Source organism: Capra hircus, chromosome 20 (assembly GCF_001704415.2).
Source record: "Capra hircus breed San Clemente chromosome 20, ASM170441v1, whole genome shotgun sequence".
Lineage (NCBI taxonomy): Eukaryota > Metazoa > Chordata > Mammalia > Artiodactyla > Bovidae > Capra > Capra hircus.
The window spans coordinates 10,468,903-10,484,294 of NC_030827.1; the positions used below are offsets into that span (position 1 = coordinate 10,468,903).

General features: G+C 38.9%; 1 protein-coding gene across 1 annotated transcript; it reads right to left on the reverse strand.

The window, feature by feature from the left end:
* On the reverse strand, window positions 391-8,809 carry MRPS36 (mitochondrial ribosomal protein S36). Its single transcript, XM_018065567.1, has 4 exons — window positions 8,678-8,809; window positions 2,521-2,584; window positions 1,374-1,561; window positions 391-665 (listed from the first exon to the last, which is right to left on the reverse strand). Exons 1-4 carry the CDS (start codon window positions 8,717-8,719, stop codon window positions 648-650), a joined length of 312 nt encoding a protein of 103 aa, XP_017921056.1. The 5' UTR covers window positions 8,720-8,809; the 3' UTR covers window positions 391-647.

A 15,392-nucleotide genomic window follows, 5' to 3' on the forward strand; every position in this document is an offset into this window, starting at 1 on the left:
GCATTTCTTTTCTGAATACAGGTCACATACAATATTATGTGTTAACTCCCTAGTCGTAATACCACAAAGTCACCTGTTTTACCATGGGTATATTTTTATCATTTAGAGTAGGATATGCTTGTTAATAAGCCAGTAATACTCCAGTAACTTTGTGAATGCAAACACACTGAGAAGTAAAAACAAATAATGGAGTTATTATTTCACGGATCCTCATTGAAGTTCAGGAAAATTACTCCTAGAAAGCTGCAATTCTGCCAAATATATTCTATGTTTAAACGGAAACTGAAAGAAAAGTGAAATTGCTGGAAGCCTTTGACGGTTCACTAGACATTGTGTGCTTTCAATAGTTCAACACTGTTATGCTTGATAATCAAGAGTAAGTTAATAGGCTAACATTTTAAAATGTATACTTTAATTAAGGTATAAAGTATATAAACAATCAGGTAAGCTTATAGAGAAGCTGACCAAGATACATAAATTAGGAGATATAAGTGTCCATCTAAACTTTCTATACTTCATCTTTTTTCTTTTTACAGAATATTTATTAAAGTTGTTTAATATACAATTTTTCATTTGTCATTCTGGAAGTCCTTTTTTAGAAAGACTCTTCTTTATCTGATGACAAATAGGAGCCACATTATCAGTGATTATTCTGGACCTCCACGCTGAAAAGGAAGAAATAAAGCAATAAGATTAGGTGTTTCATTTACAAAGACAATTTTCATGGCAACTATACAAATCTGAGACATTTTAAAGCAATGATCTTTAGGTCTTAAAACCAATTTCGGATTTTACATTGCTTTTGGGCTCTCATATCAATATTATAAAGAATTTCAGATCTGAAAGGGACTCAAGGTGGATCTAGGTCAATGGTCCTCAAATTTCTTGGTCCTTTACGCTATAAAAAAATTAATGAGGACCCTGGTTGGGAACTAGATCCCACACGCCACAACTTAAGAGTCTGCATGCTGGAACTGAAGACCTCACATGCCTCAATGATCGAAGATCCAGAATGCCTACAAGTAAAACAATAACAACAAAAACCAAACAGGTGCAGCCAAATAAAGAATTTAAAATAAACTAAATGTTTTTTAAAAATTAATGAGGACCGTAAAGAGCTTTTTTTCATGGGGTATATATATTTTGCTATTTACCATACTATATACCTCTACACATATTCTTTCAAGCACATTTACCAAGGGCTCAAACATCATTTATTTCTCATAGTCCTGGCCTACCTGACTATCCCTGTCTTAGGTATGGACACACCTTGACAAGACAATTAGAAGAACATGTAAATCAGCATCTGAAACTCCAAAGCTAATAATGTTAAGGTGTCTTCCACAGTATTAGGATAAAGAGCAACAACATACTTGGATAAATTCCATTTCTTCTTGAGACACAAGTTTCCTTCTGTATTTCTGAGGTAGAGTTCTTATCATCTCTGCAGTGTCTGGTGGACCCTGATGCATCAGCCAGTCTGGTGATTTACTTCCCTTAGAATGCTGCGAAATTGAAGAAGTATGAGATGGCAGTCCTGCTGATCGTAGAACTTCTGATACTGAAATTAAAATAAAAAACCAACTTAGAGGGATTGTTCAGGGTCTTAAAATACTATTTTGAGTTATTACTGAAAAATCAAGTTATTCTTAAAATGATTAAATATTACAATTCCAAGAGGTAAGTATTATAGAGTAACTTGGTTGGGTAGCTATATAGTTTATAAGTTTGTTTTAAAGCAAATGAGGTAGTTTTAAGTGAGTGAACTACTAAATTGAGTAAGTTCATAAAATAAGGAAATTTTTAGGTAGTGGAGTTCAATCCATGTGGATAACTGACATTACTTAAGTTTTGCCCTATGGTAGAGATTACAAGTAGTATCATACAATGGAGAATAAAAAATCTGAAAAATGGAGATGAGATTTGTTTTCTCCAGACTTGTCTGTCACTATAAATTATTCAAGAGTTACGATAAGTTAAAAATATCCATATAAAATTTGTTAAAATTCTCCCTGAATTAATGGTTGAGTATCTTATACTAAAGACAGTGACAGACGAGTAAAAGAAAAACAGAACTTGTTCAGAATCTTCAATTACTTTTAATGGGTAATGACTACTAAGTTCTAAGGCAATCCAAGAAATATTTACTGATTGAACGAACAGATATATCAGTGAATGAGAAAGAGAAGGTTAGCTGGGAGAAAGATGAAGGAATGGTGGTTATTCATCATAATGTCTGCAGATATAAACATGGGAGATTCTTCTGAAGGACAGAAGAAAAGGTAGAACAAAAACTGCCATATATAAACTCAGTTATCACCAAAATTCAGAAATACCTACTGTTAAGTTACTACTTTTTAACAGTAAGTAACAGAAGTTAGTTAACGCAACCTAACATACCACTGTGACCTAAGCTACAATTGTCAACCTGATTTTAAAATGAAAAATAGTCTATAATAAAATATTCATGTATGGATCTGATTGTACATATTTTTTTAGTCTAAATAAACTGCAGCTTACCATTTGGTTTAGGATTGTCTCTTCTGTCAGGGAATCTTATTAATGGAGTATGTGGCTTGACTACCTAAAAGAAAAATATAATGCATGAGAAAGAAATGAAGTACTAAGATAACCTCATTAACTACACAAGAAATAATCTATTGAATCCCACAAGCAGATACCTTTGTTAAAATAACTTAGTACTTGACAGCAACTTTAAATTTTCTATTAAAAAATTACTTTTAAATTTTATTCTTGTATTTCCCTGGTGGCACAATGGATTGAGAATCCACCTGCCAATGCAGGGGACACAGTTCACTCTCTGGTCCAGGCAATTTCCACATGACGCAGAACAACTAAGCCTGAGCGCCAGAAGCTGGTGCTTTGTACAGGAGCTGTACAAAGCCTGTGCTCTAGAGCCCATCAGCTGCAACTGCCGAGCCCACATGCTGCAACGACCGAAGCCCACGTGCCTAGAGCCTATGGTCCACAACCAGAGAAGCCGCTACAATGAGAAGCCCACGCACCACAAGGAAGAGCAGCCCCCGCTCGCTGCAACTAGAGGAAGACTGTGCTGCAACAAAGAACCAGTCCAGCCACAAAAGAATACATAATTTTACTCTTCCCCAGCAAGGATAGCTAGTCTATGAACTAGTAATTGTTTATCTTATTTGATATTCATAATAAATTTGTACTTTATACATCACAAAACATTGCACTGTACTGCCAACTGACCTCAAAACAACCCTATAAGCTGACATGGATTTTACGTTGCGTGACTTCCAAATCATCCTGCTGACTGGTAAGAACTGGAAGTTTCCCTGACTTGTACTGACTATTGTTTCTGTACTATGTTTTAATACTTAGTAGTTTAGAATAGGATAAAAAGCATACCGAAAATCAGGTAATCAAAAAAACTTTTTCTGACAACAAAAGTAACACATGTTCTGTGTACAAAAAATTGGTAAAAACACAGAAAAGCACAAAGAAAAAAAACATTACCTATAAGCTCAAAACACACATAAAATAGATTTAAACTTCTGATAACTCCTGACTTTATTCTTTTTCCTATACGCATAGAAATACATGTATTTAGATAACTTTTTCATAAGCTATTTGAAGAGTATTAATTTTTTATCCCTAAAATTCCAGATAATGCTATAGAGGAACTTAAGCAGAACTTTCAGTATGAAATCATCTGAATATATATAAAATGTTAAGACTTATAAAAACAACTTCTCACTGTGTCTAGTAACTGTCTCTTTTCATAGCCAGGCTTCTTGAAAGAGTGTTCTATCCATCTTCCAGGCTGATGTTTTTTCAGGATAAACTTCAAACTGGCATTTGGCACCTACAGGTCCATCATGATTTGGCCTCTCCCTACCTCTCCAGTCTCATTCCCCACCATGGTACCATTCACTCCAGGTACTCTGAAGCACTTTTTATTTCCCTACCTTGTCATACCATTTCCACCCTCATTCAACTGAGAGCTCATGTGCTCTGCCAGGAAATCTCTCCCTGGTTCTACGTCCGTGTCTCTGCTTTTATCTGTCTTGTAAAACAGCCCGACTGTCACTCTTCTCTTAAGAAGATTCCCCATCCCTAAATCCCATTTAAAAAGGACTCCTATGTTTCCACAGCAACCTGAACATCTTAAGAATACTGTGTAGAGGACACCTAAATGAGCCAATGACTACAGGACAGCAAAGTTCCTGGAAGGGCGGAGATGGAAAACGAAGAACTTCTGCAGCAGGACCCAGGACCCAGCACATGCTCAGCAAACATCAGACAAACGAGTGAACAGACCACGTGTCACTCAGGGTTAACTGTACAGGCATAGGAGTATCTACACACACACTTAAACATACGTACTATACCAGAGAGAAAGAGCCCATTTCAACATAGTTTTTGTACACTTAAAAGCACAGTAATATGCCCTTACAGGTCAGTTGGCTATCCTTTCATTCGTACCTTTCTAAGTCTCTTAGTTCCAGCTGTGCCTCTTACATATAACACTGACTATTCATTTGTTGGCCAACCTGAGAACACTTTTAAAAGGGGAGTGAGACCACTTACATTTATAACTCATAAATTTGATATATTTTCTGTCATATCATTATTGAACATTCTTCGTCCAATGATCTTTTTCTTTGCTTTCATTTGTGGGGTTGGTTGGTTGGTTGTTGGTTTTTTGGTATTTAGAAGAGACCTGTACTTTTGTATGTTTATGCTATTACCTTTACATAATACTCTCAATTGCCTGTTTCTGAGATACTATCTATTGGTTCACTATCACTAGAAAGAACGAAGGTAATCTCTTCTCTGCCACCCCTCCCCATCTTTTACTATCAGTTAATAACTAGAGGCAATTACAGTTTATTCTACTTTCTGTATACTCTTCCTCTTATTCCTCCATTTAAAAAGTCTTACTAGATATATACTGTCAGAGCAAATACTACCAACAAGTCTTTCTCCCTTCTCTGCATTATCTAACCTTAATTCTACAGTTAAATACACTCAGTGACTATATCCAGTTCCTGTGTTAAAACAGCTACAAGTACAACCAAGTATTCCTTAGTTGTCTGATGCTTATTCCCTGGGAGAGCTAGTAGGAAGAGCTTTGGGGAACAGTATTCCCTGAGTTATTAAAGGTTTAGAAGAGTTTGTGGCCTTTATACTTGAAGGTCAGTGCAGCTAGATAAAGCTTAGGTTTACATTTTCTTTCCTTAACTACCTTAAATATGCTATCCACATGTTTTCCTTTAAGAAGTATTATTGTTGAAAACTTTGATAACTTAGTAAGTGCTTGGTCTTGTTGCTTGGATCACCAAAAAGTCAATGATTTTACTAGAATATACCCATTAGTTAACAAGCTAGGTCAAATCTCTCAACTACAAGGTATAGCTTTAAGTCTCTTTTTCTATCAGGAAAGTTCTATTAAATTATAGGTATTGAGACTTGGTCAACTCTACTTTCACTTTTTCAGAGACTTATTTTACAAAAGTTGCATCATCTCATCTTTATCTACTTCTATGCATTACTGACTCGATGGATGTGAGTCTGAGTGAACTCCAGGAGATGGTGATGGACAGGGAGACCTGGTGTGCTGCGATTCATGGGTTTGCAAAGAGTCAGACACAACTGAGCGACTGAACTGAACTGAACTGATGACATTCTCTGAATCCCTTTAATCTTTTTTCATTATCTTTGATTTTTTGGGGAAACTTATTTTATGAAGGAATCCACTTCTATGATTCATGAAACCCAGGCTAAGTTAAAAGTGACGCGTTCTGGAGGAAATGACACTCCACTCTGGACCTTCTGGTTAGAACTACTGTCTTCTCTTTCTACCTCAACTGAAAACCCAGCCTCATGCTGCCAAAATCCCTGCCCTACGATTCTTGGAAGATGCCAAAGTCGACTTTGTTAGAGGCTTTTTCAGAGGAGAAGACAACTCTTGCCTTCTCAGAAGAACAATCCTCTACTTACTTTGCTTTATGAGGCAGATAGCAACTCCAAACCACGGACAGGTTGGGACCTGCGCAGGCCTCAATCACTATCTGCGTGTTTTTAATCCTTTTTCTCCTTTCCTCTACTATTTACTTTAGGAAAACTTCTAAGTTGCCCATTGACCTTTGTGTTCTTTCCAGTTTAGTGTCTATTCCTGAAAGGTTCTTTTCTTTTATTCTTAATTCTTTACTGAGTTCAGAGTTGTACCATCCCTAAAATCTTAACCTAAAATCCAAACTCAACTACAGCCTTTTAACTCTTCTTATTTCCCACTATCAGTTTCAGCCAACCCTTCATTTCCTTGATCTCTCCCTTTTCTCCCAGTCAAGTGGTTCCATCTTGACTTTACTTCCTTTTTCATCTAGCCTAGACCCACAGTCCACTGAGCAACCTCTTAGCACTCTCAACTGCCTTGATGTAAATCTCAAACCCTGAATCAACCCAACTACCTACCTTCTTCCCCTGTGTCTTATACAGTTAAGTGATTCCCTACATGATTACCTCCTCTCTACTACTGTATCATCCCAAATGTATCAAATATACATTGCTTGGCATTCAGCAGGCATTTATAACTTACTCTTCTAAAATTATGTTTAAATACTCTGCATCTAGCCAAATTCCTCTGCTTAATAGTGACACCAGGCTTTGTGAATTCCTATCAGTTTGTGCCAGTCTGCTGAAATACTACTCTCTCTTCAAGATACCTATCAACAAGTGCTAAGCTCTGTGGAAGCACCATGTATTATCCTGTTGGCACTGTGGTCCCAGCACTGAGTACAGGCCTGGCACAGAAGTACCCAACACATTTTGCTAACGTTAACATGTTGCTGGCACGTACTGCTTTGTATTATGAATGCGAATATAAGTCTTCGCAGCTCTGTTAGAAGTAGACAGGCCATTCCTTATTCTGTATCTCACAGCATCTTTTTTGTTGCACGTATTAATAGTTCTCTATTATTGCTGTGTGCTGTTCCACTTTAACAAGTCTACCACACTTTATATTGCTAATGGATATTTGGATATTTTCTGGTTTAGGTGTTATTATGAATAAAGCAACTATGAACATTTTAATCTTGTTTTTTAAATAGGTATATGCACTCATTTCTCCGGGGTATAAACCTATGAGTAAGACTGCTGGGACATAGGGTGAAGTGAAGTGAAGTCGCTCAGTCGTGTCCGACTCTTTGCGATCCCATGGACTGTAGTCTACCAGGCTTCTCTGTCTATGGGATTTTCCAGGCAAGAGTACTGGAGTGGGTTGCCATTTCCTTCTCCAGGGGATCTTCCTGACCCAGGGATCAAACCCAGGTCTCCTGCAGTGCAAGCAGATGCTTTAATAGGGTAGGTATGTCTAACTAGTAGTAAAGGCCCACAAAACAGTTTTCCAAAGTGGCCATACCTTTTTATATTCCCACCAGCAATGTATGAGAGTTTCGGATGCTTCGTGTTCTAATCACCACTTGGCAGTGTCAGTCTTTTTAAATAATTTTGGTGGTTTCCTGGTTTTAATTTGCATTTCCCTGGCAAGTAATGATGTTGAACATCTTTTCACTGGCTTAGTGCTCATTCAAATATCTTGCTTTGTGCAATATCAAGTTTTTTTTTTTACCCATTTAAAAACTGGGCTATATATTATTGATATATATAATTATCTATTAAGGATACCAGTCCTTTGTCAGGTGTTCTCCTGTCCTCACAAAATCTTTAATTAAGGCTTAATAACTACGCACTGAATAAATAAGTGAGGATCATTCATTACCATGGGAGCAAAGACTGGGATCTAAGATTATATTCCAGAGCGAAATAACTGTAAGAAAGTCTTTCAAGAGATGTACTTGTGAAAAGGGAAATGCACTTCTCATATCAAAGTTAAAAGTTAATTGTACAGTAATGCAATTTGAGTTGGAAAAAAACTCGAGTAAAACAACCACAAAAGTGGAGATCGTAGCCCTTTATAGACCAAGTTTAATTTTCCTACGTAAGCTAAAGACCACAGTTGGATAAGCAAAAACAAAAGCTGTCAGGAGTTAGTAACTGATGAGTGGGTTGATAAAGTCCCTCTAGCGCCAATCTAAATTCAGGGAAAAAACATTACAGAAAAACTTAAATATATATTTTCCATTCTCCCCTATCAGGCCTATAACCAGACGCTGGTTGGTGGAGGACAGTATCCGGCGAGGACGCAGCTCGCGGGGCCAGTTCTCTGGCCATTCCCAAGACCTTGAAGGGACACTGGGTCAGAGCGAAGGCTCGCTTCCTTTCACTCTTCTACCGCCTTCCTTCCGATTGGCTGATTCGCGACAACCTAGACAATACCGGCCGCTGATTGGCCAGCATATTGCCAAGGCAGCCAAGCCTGCAGCCTGCTAAGAGGCTAAGGAGGTCTCGGTGGAGGGCAGTCTGGGGACTTTGCAACAGATAAGTGCCTACGTGCGGAGATGCACTCCCTAGGCCTGGCTCGAATCGTCAGCTCCGTCCCAGGCTTCACTGCCCGTCCCAACAAGCGCAAGGTCCAATTCTCCCATACACCCGGGGAAGCAGCTGCTGGCCCTAGGCAGGGCCGCGGTCACTGCGCCGCCTCCACCACCGCCTTTCCTCCCCAGCGCGGTGTTACAGTTAGCACCTTCCCTATAGCCCACGGAGCAGAAAGGTGACCGAGTCTCCTTACCTGAACGACCCTGCTGGCAGACGCCATCTTGCTGCCCATCATGACCCCCGAGAAGGGGCAGCTTCCGGGGCGCTGGCGAGCCGCGGTTTTAACAGGCGTCCCGCGCGGCTCGGGGCGGGCCCGGCCTGTGGCGTCACGGAGGAGGAGCGGGCGCGGGGGCAGGACCCTCCTCCACTGTGGAGCTAGCCCCACCCCCTGGTGCCTGACACCGCCCCGCCTCTCTTCCCGCTGGGGAGCTGACCCACGTGTTTCCCGTTGTTTTCGTTTTGCAGGTGAAGATTTGTGATGTTGGATTTATTTTGTTCATCAGCCTATGAGTGACCTAGGACCATTTCTTCTCCGGATAGTCAGTTTTTAATTTCAGCGTAGTCCAAAATGTAATATGAAGCCAAATAAATAATATAAATTCTTTTGTTCTAAAATGAACAATCTTGTTAAAATTTGGGAGTAAGAAGCAAACTCAGAGTGGTGGCCAATTCCGACTCTATAGGTTCTATGGGTTTCATATTCCGTTGCTTTTTAGAAATTTGTTAATTTTTTTTTTTTTACTGAAGTATAGTTGTTTTACAATGGGTTCATTCCCGTTGCTTATTAACATTGCTTGATTTGGTTTTCTGATTCCTTTCTCTACCATTACTCCTGATATTAAACTGCTGCCTGCTTCGAGTTTGAGAAAACTCAGAAGTTCTAGTTTTTTTTTTTGAAACATGAGCCATCCATCATTCCCCCAAGTTGTATTAATGTTAAATTCTATGGTAAATATTAGTGTTTACAATGTTAAAAAAGTAATACACAGTACAATATGTTGCAGCCATTTTGTAGGTAATGTAACACATTACATTATTGTAAATATTTAGAGCAACAAATTTGTTTTGATGATCTAAGTCAATGTTTTCTAAATCTAGGAGAGTTATTTAACCTAAATATGGGCCCTTCTGATTCAGAATTTCTGGAGGAGACCAGGAATCTTTTTTTTTTTTAATGCTTTCAAAGCTTGTTTTAGCAGCACATAGCGTAGTCTAAAATCAGATTGATAAAGTGGTTAGGTGGGCAAACCACATGAACTGGCAAATTAAAAAAGAAAAACAAATTTCCCTTAAAATATTAAAAGACATTCAACCTCTCTTATTCTAAGAAAAATTTAAACTACACTGAAACACTATTTTTAATCCATCAAATTGGCCAACAGCAATAGTTTGGACAATATGATCCAGGGAGGCTGTGGGGAAAGAGGCACTGATGTATATCATTTAAATTTTAGTTTAAGGCAGGACAAGAAAAATTAAACGAAATTCTCTCTGTGGGTCCCTTTGGGCCTCCTTCCTCCCTAATACGCAGTGTGCATCTCCATTACACATTAACCACAGCTCCTCAAAGATGGAAGCACCTGCTCAACCATAAAGATCCTTTTCTTTCTTTCTTCTGAGGCTGGCAGTGTAAGTTCCTCAAACAATAGGGTTCTTTTCCAGTTCTGTGAGGGGTCACAGTGACTTGTCGCTCAATTTGTACCTGCTTACCTGGACTAAGTATGCTTTGTGGACTTTATCTGAAGAATCAGTTTGTCATTTAGATATACAGCCCTTTGTCTCAAAAATGTACATGACTGTGCCTTTGACTTCTAACAGGCAGAACAGTCCTCAGAGCTTTCTGAGAATCTGCTTCCTGGATCATAGTCTTCACTTTGGTTTATATAAAATTCCTTCCCCAAACCCCCGCACCCCTTAACTATTCAGTAGTTCATTGAATTTTCATCAACAGTGGGAGTAAAAGATGGTACTCAAAAAAAAAAGTACATACTGAATGACTCCAATTATATGACATTCTGGACATTCTGGAAAAGGCAAAACTATGAAAACAATAAAAATAACAGTGGTGGTCAGGGGTTGGGGGAGGGAGGGACAAATAGGCAGAGCACAAGGAATTTTTAGGACAGTGAAACTATTGTGTATGATAGTATCAATATAATGGTGGGTACATGTCATATTTATCAAAATGCATAGAATATGCAACCTTTGGATGATAACGACACGTTAATGTTAAGGTTCAGTTGTAAGAAACGTACGGCTGTAGCGGGGGATGATGACAGTGGGGGAGGTTGTGCATGTGTCCGAGCAGTAGGTATATGGGAACTGAACTTTCTGCTCCATTTTGCTGTGAACCTAAAACTGCTTTAAAAAAATAAAGTATATTAAAATTTTTTTTTAAAGTCACCATTGCTGTAACCAGAAAAACTAATGTGTTCTTGAAGTTCAAAAATGGTGACTAACCTGGAGTCTACTGTACAGAGTGGAGTAAGTCAGGAAGAGAAAGTCAAATACTGTATATTAATGCATATATATGAAATTTAGAAAGATAATACTGATGACCCTACATGCAGGGCAGCAAAGGAGACATAGATGTAAAGAACAGACTTTTAGATTCAATGGGAGGAGAGGGTGGGATGATTTGAGAATAGCACTGAAACATGCATATAACCAGGCATAAAATAGATGACCAGTCCAAGTTCAATGCGTGAAGCAGGGCACCCAGAGCCCCTGGGTTTTGACAAAAACCCAGTAAATTTACAACTAAGGAAAGGAAATTTACTAAGGAAAGGAAAGGTAAATATTTGAGGTGCTGGATGTGTTAACTAGATTGTGGGAATCCTTTGATGTACACATACATCAAGTCATCACATTGTAAACTTTAAATATTTTGTATTTTATTTGTCAGTGACAAACGGCAACCCACTCCAGTATTCTTGCCTGGAGAAACACTTGGTCAGAGGAGCCTGGCAGGCCACAGTCCATGAGGTTGCAGAGTCTGCCACCCATATCTTCAGTAAGGGAAGGAAGCTCAAAAGCAACAGCAGCTTAGATTTCTAGTACGCAGACACTTCATTTACATTTAGAGAAACAGCAACTTTCAATGTGAAAATCTACAGTTCTAGATTCTCATTCTGAAGTCATTCGAGAGACACAGGTAGACTTTTTGGCTACTTTTCTACTAATATTTTTCATTTTCCTTTATGATTATATTTAAGAAAGAAATGAAGAAAATGGACAAAGAATTCCCATGGTTTAGAGATTTTACTAAAATATAAACTTTCCAAGTCCTCTAATTCCAAGAAGTTTCCCCAGAATACCTGATAATGAGATTAGAAAATGTCAAATGCAGGATAAATTACTGGTCATATTGGTATGAATTTTGTTTGGGGAGGAAAGCCAGGAAAATGCTCTGACTTTTCTCTACTTGTGGAGTTTTTAAATAAGTGTTGGCATTCATACTCCACAGAATTCTCATCCAGGCCCCTTCTTGATTAGTTCTTTCTAGGATGGAAATGATGAAAGGAGCTGAACCTGAGACAACAAACTGCCTCAATTCCCAAATTCTATTTTATTTTCCTGCTCAATTTTAATCACCCTCCTGTCACCATACCATTTGATTACTCATTCCTTTTTTTTTTTTTTTGACATGCATACCCTGCTCTATTTATTTTTGGCTGCACTGGGTTCTTGATGCGTGCGGTCTTCCTTTCTCTAGCTGTGGCGAGTGGAGGGCTGCTCTCCAGCTCTGGTGCACGGGCTTGTGTGTGGTTTCTCCTGCCGCAGGGCACAGGCTCTAGGTTCATAGGTTTCAGCGGTTGCGACTGGCGGGCTCTGGGCACTTGGGCGTTGGCGGTTGTGGCACAGAAGCTCATTAGTTGTGGCTCATGGGCTCTAGAGAGTGCAGGCTTCAGTAGTTGCGGTGCACGGGCTCAGTTGCTCTGTGGCACGTGAAATCTTCTCCTATCAGGGATGGAACCAGTGTCCCCTGTGTTGGCAGGCGGATTCTTACACACTATGCCAGCAGGGAGGTCCAGGTCCCATGATTTTTGTCTTGTGTTAATAAAACAATGTTGTCTCTCCTCCAGTTCTACAAGGATCAAGTCATTGATTGCTAACCTTTAGGACACTGTGTAAGAACTCAGGACAAAGAACAGGAGCACTCAGTGCTTTGGGAGAACAGGCAAACAAAAACGCCCCTTACATATACTTTAGGAAATGTTTTATGAATCTGGATTCTTGCATCCTCTGATAGTTAGAGAAGCACTAAAATATCATTAACTGATGTATCTATTCTGCTTAACTAAAAGTAAACTTCTACTAAGATATATGCTGGATTGCACATACTTTGTAGCCAAAATCTCATATATACTGGCCTCTTCCTCCCTACCTCTTCAGAGCACTTCCTCAGAGCTATCTGAGAGGCTATTAGTGCTCAGTAAGACACTGACTAAAACTCAACTCTCAGCTGTTACACTGTACATCTTTCTTTAGTCAACAGTCTATACCCTGAATGCTATTTTTTGGCTGTTTTCATGGACCTGTGGAGCACAGCACCGTTTTACCTCATCTATTGTGTCTTCTTAATATCCTTATCCTAACTAGCCTTTGACTCCTTTCTTGTCCCATGTACCTTGTTCCTGACATTGGCTGTACATCTATGAGGCAGAACTCAGTATACGTGACAGCTTCCTGATGTGATTGATGCAATACAAAGTGCCCAGAACAACCTGTGTATTTTTTTGATTTAAGAAAAAATCTGAAACTACATTTAATAAAGCACTTAGATCTAACTTCTGGTTTCCCGGAAAACAGAGGCGAAACAAGCTATGTAAACTACTAGGAAGCAATCGGACAAGTCAGAAGAGACCTTTCTCCAGGGCAATCGCTTCCTTTGACAATGATTGTTAAGAACTTGTAGGGGGTGGGTGGGGGGAAGGAGGATATAATCTGTTGCAGCTACTCAGTTCAGTTCAACTACAGATCTTATGAGGGGGTTACATCCCAATAAAGTTGAAAATATCCTAAGTCAAAATGCATTTAATATACCTAATCTTAAATGTGCTCAGAACATTTACATTAACCAACAGTTAGGCAAAATCACCTAACACAGCCTATTTTATAATATAATAAAATACTGCATATGTCATGTAACTTAGTGAAAAACAGAATGGTTCTAAGTGTATTGGTATTAGCCTCTGTGACTGTGTGGCTGACAGATGTGGCTTGCTGCTGCTGCCCAGCATTACTATAGATCATGAGAGAGTGTTAGCCCAGGAAAAGATCAAAATTTGAAGTATGGTCTCTACCTAATGCATATAGCTTTTACACCATCATAGAGTTGGTCCTAAGTTGAACTATCATAAGCAGGGGACCAACATATGCTATTGTAGAAGAAAGGCAGCCATAGATAATATGTAAACCTGTGGGTGTGGCTTTGTTCCAATAAAACTTTATTTACAAATTCAGGCAGCTGGTAAATCAGTTTGATATGAGGAAATAGCCAACCAAAACAACCATCACTCCCACATTTTTGAGAAAAAGTGTGTTAGCAAAGACACCACTAGCCTGGATTTTAAGATTGTTTGAGATGTAAAATATTTCGGTCCCCAATTGAGAAAGCTGTTCAGATGGGCATAATCTCTGATGCCCCCTTCAGATATGGTCAAAGTTAGTAATGGACAGGGAGAACCTCCCAAAGGGCAGAGTGAAGGACCACAGATGAAGAACTGCTTCCTGACAGCAGAACAAGAGCCAAATCCAAAGGAGTTCCCTGTCCCCTTAGAAGGGGCACTTCCTTTCATTTGCCAAGCAGTATTTCAGAATTGCCCCAGTCACCACTATTTGCTGACTGTGTGAAGCAACACCATTTGTCTTTTCAGGTCATAGGGTCTCCAGATCAGGAAGAATCCATCTGAACGTAAGTGGAGACTCTTGGAAACTGGTATGCCTGGGTGACATTGTTAGCTTACCATCTTTGGGGAAAGGCGCATCTTTTACATGCAGAAGGGAAATTAATATTTAAGACCAAGGTAGCAGGCTGTGGTAGGCTATATTCTTTTCAGCAAATATCCATTTGCTTTCCCCTACTCTGAAACTCAGCACTTCCTGCTGTGAGAGAGGTGTATACTTTCCTGTCCCAGTGTTGAGCTTGGTCAATGGAATCTGGGTGGATATAATGTACACTTGCTCTAAGTAGAAATCAAATGTGCTTGCGTAATTTGACTTGGCCTGATAAGCCATGAGCATGTGTTTCAGACAGTGGCTGCTCCCTCAGCCTGGGTCCTAGGATAATCAGCCAAACCATGGATCCAACAGAGAACGTATTTCTTACAAGCCACTGACATTTGAGGTTGTTATTCAGCATGATTTCCAAGAAAGATAACTAATACAATTTCTTTCTCAGAGCTGGGATTTAAGAGGGAGCACACAACAGGACAATAAAATCCTGGGAAAATGCAGGAGGTTTTTCTGACGATGGTGATAATCCTTTGAGTTGGGATTCACTAATAAAATGTGCATCTATGATAACATTTAATGCTATAGTTTTGGATCAGGAAAGTATTTTCCAGAAAGGTTTTCTACGAGAAAAATATAACTTGTTTTATAATTCACATTGACAATTTCCAAGAATACACTGTGGAAAAAAGAGTAACTACATGTAAAATAAAAAGCTACACATAAATTATGATTTATCAAAACAAATGAAGCCAAACTATAAATATTCCAAAGAAAAGCTTTCAGAATTAAATTTAGGCAAATATCATTTTTGTGACTGATCTAAAGAACAGATTTCTAATATTATTGTCCATTGCAGTGCATCTTTTCAAACTTAAAGTCTTTCTTAAAATAATGTTGAAAAGACTACAGTGTCTATAAAAATTATCAACAGCTCCAAATTAATGAAGAGC

What these genes read in the sequence shown, in the direction of transcription:
- MRPS36 (XM_018065567.1), bottom strand. Translation starts at nt 8,719, where the DNA reads ATGATGGGCAGCAAGATGGCGTCTGCCAGCAGGGTCGTTCAG. An exon ending in CTGCCAGCAGGGTCGTTCAG is followed by an intron (nt 2,585 to 8,677) that starts GTAAGGAGACTC and finishes TTTTTCTTTTAG; the next exon opens with GTAGTCAAGCCACATACTCC. An exon ending in AGACAATCCTAAACCAAATG is followed by an intron (nt 1,562 to 2,520) that starts GTAAGCTGCAGT and finishes TTTTAATTTCAG; the next exon opens with TATCAGAAGTTCTACGATCA.